General features: G+C 48.5%; 1 protein-coding gene across 1 annotated transcript in view; it reads right to left on the reverse strand.

The window, feature by feature from the left end:
• The window catches only part of rab40b (RAB40B, member RAS oncogene family), a 19,040-nt gene that overhangs the window by 6,022 nt on the left and 8,018 nt on the right, over positions 1 to 5,000 (reverse strand). Inside the window, exon 2 of the mRNA XM_012835841.3 lies at positions 2,521 to 2,581. Coding sequence (XP_012691295.1) covers positions 2,521 to 2,581 — 61 coding nt within the window. The remainder of the gene's footprint in view (positions 1 to 2,520; positions 2,582 to 5,000) is intronic.

Consider the following 5,000-nt stretch of genomic DNA (forward strand, 5'->3'; position numbering starts at 1 on the left):
ACACACACACACACACACATATTAAATCGATGCACACATGGTAGCAGAACACACAAAAGCATACAGCAGAATACAGTACAGTTTCACCAGACAGACTGTAACTCAGAATACACACACACACACATACACATACAATACACAGACACACACATATACACAAACACACACACACACACACAAACACATACAATACACACACACACACACACACATACAAACACTCACATATTCTTGTGTAAGAGATGTTTAATGAGCAGCTAGTAGAAGCCTGCTGAGACTGGCACAGACAGACATACACACACACACACAGACAACACACACACACACACACACACACACAGACTTCAGAATGAACACGACCCAGAGAGCTACTGGCTCTGGCAGACATGCGGCCCAGATATGGCTCAGATATGACTCAGATATGGCCCAGATATGGCCCTGATATGGCCCTGATATGGCCCAGATATGGCTCAGATATGGCCCAGAGTCAGCTGCCATCTGAGTCTTGATCAAAGCCCAGGCAGGAGATATGTGGCTCGGTTTTGGGCATTTCCAGATCAAAGTCAGCTCTCATTACCAATACATGGGACAGAATGTCGGTGAAGTGTAATCGGCACACATGAACACGGCAGAAAGCCTGAGTGTGGAGCAAATTACACCAAATGTAACAGATTCAGGCCAGAGGAGAGGAGGGGAGGAGAGGGGAGGAGAGAGGAGGAGAGGAGAGGAGAAGAGAAGAGACGAGACGAGAGGAGAGGAGAGGAGAGGAGAGGAGAGAGGAGGAAAGAGGAGGAAAGGGGAGGAGAGAGGAGCGGAGAGGAGAGGAGAGGAGAGGAGAGGGGAGAAGAGAAGAGGAGATGAGAAGACAGGAGAGGAGAGGAGAGATGAGAAGAGAGGAGAGGAGAGGAGAGGAGGGGAGGACAGAAGAGGAGAGGAGGGAAGGAGATGAAAGGAGAAGAAAGGAGAGGAGAGGAGTGGAGAGGCTGTCTGATGGTGAATAAAAGGGGGAAAAACTGAATCATTTAGACTGTGCTGGCAGCCCCAGTTTGGGTTGCCATGGGAGACAGATCGAGGATAAGGTTGTGTTTGGGGTTGCCATGGGAGACATATGGAGGATGAGGTTGTGTTTGGGTCTGCTCAATAATGAGGGGTGGTGGCGTCCAAAAATATTTCTGAATGATATGAAAACACCTGGTCAGGTAGGGCATTACGAGACGTCAGACCTGTGGGGAAGTGTTAGGGATCAGAGTGTGTGTGTGAGTGTGTGTGGGGAGGTGTTAGGGTTCAGAGTGTGTGTGTGTGTGTGTGGGGAGGTGTTAGGGATCAGAGTGTGTGTGTGTGTGTGTGTGTGTGTGTGTGTGTGTGTGTGTGTGTGTGTGTGTGTGTGTGTGTGGGGAGGTGTTAGGGATCAGAGTATGAGGTGTGTGTGTGTGTGTGTGTGTGTGTGTGGGGAGGTGTTAGGGATCAGAGTGTGTGTGTGTGTGTGTGGGGAGGTGTTAGGGATCAGAGTGTGTGTGTGTGTGTGGGGGGGGGGAGGTGTTAGGGATCAGAGTGTGTGTGTGTGTGTGTGTGTGTGTGTGTGTGTGTGGGGAGGTGTTAGGGATCAGAGTATGAGGTGTGTGTGTGTGTGTGTGTGTGTGGGGAGGTGTTAGGGATCAGAGTGTGTGTGTGTGTGTGTGTGTGTGTGTGTGTGTGTGTGTGTGTGTGTGTGTGTGTGTGTGGGGAGGTGTTAGGGATCAGAGTGTGTGTGTGTGTGTGTGTTTTTGTTTGTGTGTGTGTGTGTGTGTGTGTGTGTGTGGGGAGGTGTTTGGGGTTCAGAGTGTGACTGAGTGACCTAGTAAACTCAAGCAAAGGAGACTTCTCTTCACACACAAGTAGGACACTAGTGCTGGGGGAGTTTATGGAATTAATAATTTTATTATTATTTTGATTATTATTATTGAAGTCCTCATCTATAAAAACAGCAGAGACTAAACGCCCCCAGCTATAACATTACGCATCGATTACAGATCTGATTACTGTTATAAAAGTGGTGGACGTGGTATAAAACTCCAACTAGTTTCAACCAGTGATAAACTCTAGTTTTAAACCAACAGTAAACTCAAGTTCTACATCAGTCATAAACTCTAGTTTTAAACCAGTGATAGACTCTAGTTTTAACTCTAGGTGTATGTGTATGTGTGTTTGTGTGTGTTTGTGAGTGTATGTGTATGTGAGTGTTTGTGCGTATGAATGCAAGTGTATGTGTGTAAGTGTATGTGTGTATGTGTGTTTGTGAGTGAGTGTATGTGTATGTGAGTGTTTGTGTGTGTGAGTGTATGTGTGTGTGCGAGTGTGTGTGTGTGTGTGTGTGTGAGTGTTTGTGAGTGTATGTGAGTGTTTGTGCGTGTGAGTGTATGCATGTGTGAGTGTATGTGTGTACATGTTTGAGTGTGTGTGTTTGTGTGTATGCATGTGTGAGTGTATGTGTATGTGTTTGCATGTTTGAGTGTGTGTGTGTGTGTTTGTGTGTGACATTACCAGAGCTGAAGTTTCACACGCCGCCCATCTAGAAGAATAGTAGTGGTCTTGTAATCGATTCCTAGAGAAACAGAAACAGAAAAAAGGAGGAAAAAGATGAACAGCATCATCAGTCTGTGTGATGTGGGACGGCCATGACAACAGCCTCCCTCTGAGCCGGTTGTCGTGGTTACTCTCACTGGCAGACGGAGACGGGGTGTGAGATGCGATGGACTCAGAGTGATAGGCACAGGGGGAGATACACACACACACACACTCAGAGTGATAGGCACAGGGGGGGATACACACACACACACACACACACACACACACACACTCAGAGTAATAGGCACAGGGGGAGATACACACACACACATACACACTCAGAGTGATAGGCACAGGGGGAGATACACACACACACACACACACACACACACACACACACACACACACTCAGAGTAATATGCACAGGGGGAGATACACTCACACACACACACACACAGTCTAATTATGTCCTGTACTCCAAATCATACCTGCATTCAAACACCAGAGCCCAGAGCTTAAATTAGCCTCAGGGCATATAGCTAACAGTTCTTGGCATCCAAGTCTTGATCATGGTGGCGGGCGGATAGAACAGCAGAGGACTCCGGTAAGACCAGAGGCGGTGGACTATGCATCTATGTTAACAAAGCTTGGTGTACGGACACTGTTATCATTGCTGCACTGAGCAGGACTAATGCACGAAAGGCTGCTGGCCCTGATGGCATCCCTGGACGGGTGCTCAGGGCCTGTGCTGGGCAGCTGACTGAGGTCTTGACTGACATATTCAACATGTCACTGGCCCAAGCAGCTGTCCCCACGTGCTTCAAAACCACCTCCATCGTGCCGGTGCCAAAGCACTCCAAGGCAGCGAGCCTTAATGACTTTCGCCCAGTTGCACTCACTCCAACCATAATGAAGTGCTTCGAGAGGCTGGTCCTCGGCTCATCTCAAATCATGTCTACCACCCACACTGGACCCCCTCCAATTCGCCTACCGCCAGAATAGGAGCACGGAGGATGCCATCTCCACGGCACTACACTCCGCCCTTTCCCACCTGGACAACAGTAACACATACGCGAGACTGTTGTTCATAGACTTCAGCTCTGCATTTAACACCATAATCCTCTCCAAACTGATCACAAAACTCAGTGATCTGGGCATCAACACCTCCCTCAGTAACTGGATTCTGGACTTCCTAACCAACAGACCTCAGTCTGTCAGGTTAGACAACAACACCTCCTCAACCCTCATCCTGAACACTGGTGTCCCACAGGGCTGCGTGCTGAGCCCTCTCCTCTACTCCCTTTTCACCTACGACTGCACAGCTGTACATGGTTCTAATACCATTGTAAAGTTTGCAGACGACACAACGGTGATTGGCCTCATCAACAACAACGATGAGTCGGCCTACAGGGAAGAGGTCCAGCACCTGGCAGTGTGGTGTGCTAACAACAACCTGGCTCTCAACACCATGAAAACCAAGGAGCTAATTGTGGACTTCAGGAGGACAAAAGGTGGCGCACACACCCCGATCTGTATCAACGGGACGGAGGTGGAGCGTGTCGCCAGCTTTAAATTCCTGGGTGTCCACATCTCCGAGGACCTCTCTTGGACCCTCAACACCTCAACCCTAATCAAGAAGGCTCACCAGCGTCTTTTCTTCCTGAGGAGATTGAAGAAGGCAAATCTGTCTCCTCAGATTCTGGTGAACTTCTACCGCTGCACCATTGAGAGCATCCTCACCAACTGCATCTCAGTCTGGTATGGCAGCTGCTCTGTGGCAGACCGCAAAACTCTCCAGAGGGTAGTGAAAACTGCCCAACGCATCACTGGTTCCCCACTCCCCTCCATCGAGGCTGTCCAGCGCAAAAGATGTCTGCGGAAAGCGCGCAGCATCGAGAAGGACAGCTCCCATCCCAACCACAGACTGTTTGCCCTCCTCCCCTCAGGGAGGCGCTACAGGGTCCTCCGTTCCCGGACCAGCAGGCTCAGGAACAGCTTCTTCCCTGCGGCTGTCACCCTGCTGAACTCTGCATCACGGTGACCCCCCCTGGCTACCCCCTCACATTCCTTCCTACAGTGACTGTATTCCCCCCTCTACCCTGGCCTGACTGCCACACACCTCCCCCAGCCACTGAACATTTGCACTAAAACTGTTCATTTGTTTATATCTATTTATTTAAAATTGTTATCCATATTCACCGTACTTATATCTTATGTCTCCTACCTCATTTATAACTTCTACTGCCACTTTCACCTGTACTTCACCTGCACTTTACATACTGTATATCTATATCATATATCTATATCACATCTGCACTAACCACCACTATTGCTGCTTACTGTTCATATTACTTATGTCTTATACCATACTGTATATATTCTATTTATCTATTTTTATATTACCACTTTGCACATACTCTGCACTCTTCTGATTTTGCACTTCTGGTTAGATGCTA

Source organism: Clupea harengus, chromosome 1 (assembly GCF_900700415.2).
Source record: "Clupea harengus chromosome 1, Ch_v2.0.2, whole genome shotgun sequence".
NCBI lineage: Eukaryota > Metazoa > Chordata > Actinopteri > Clupeiformes > Clupeidae > Clupea > Clupea harengus.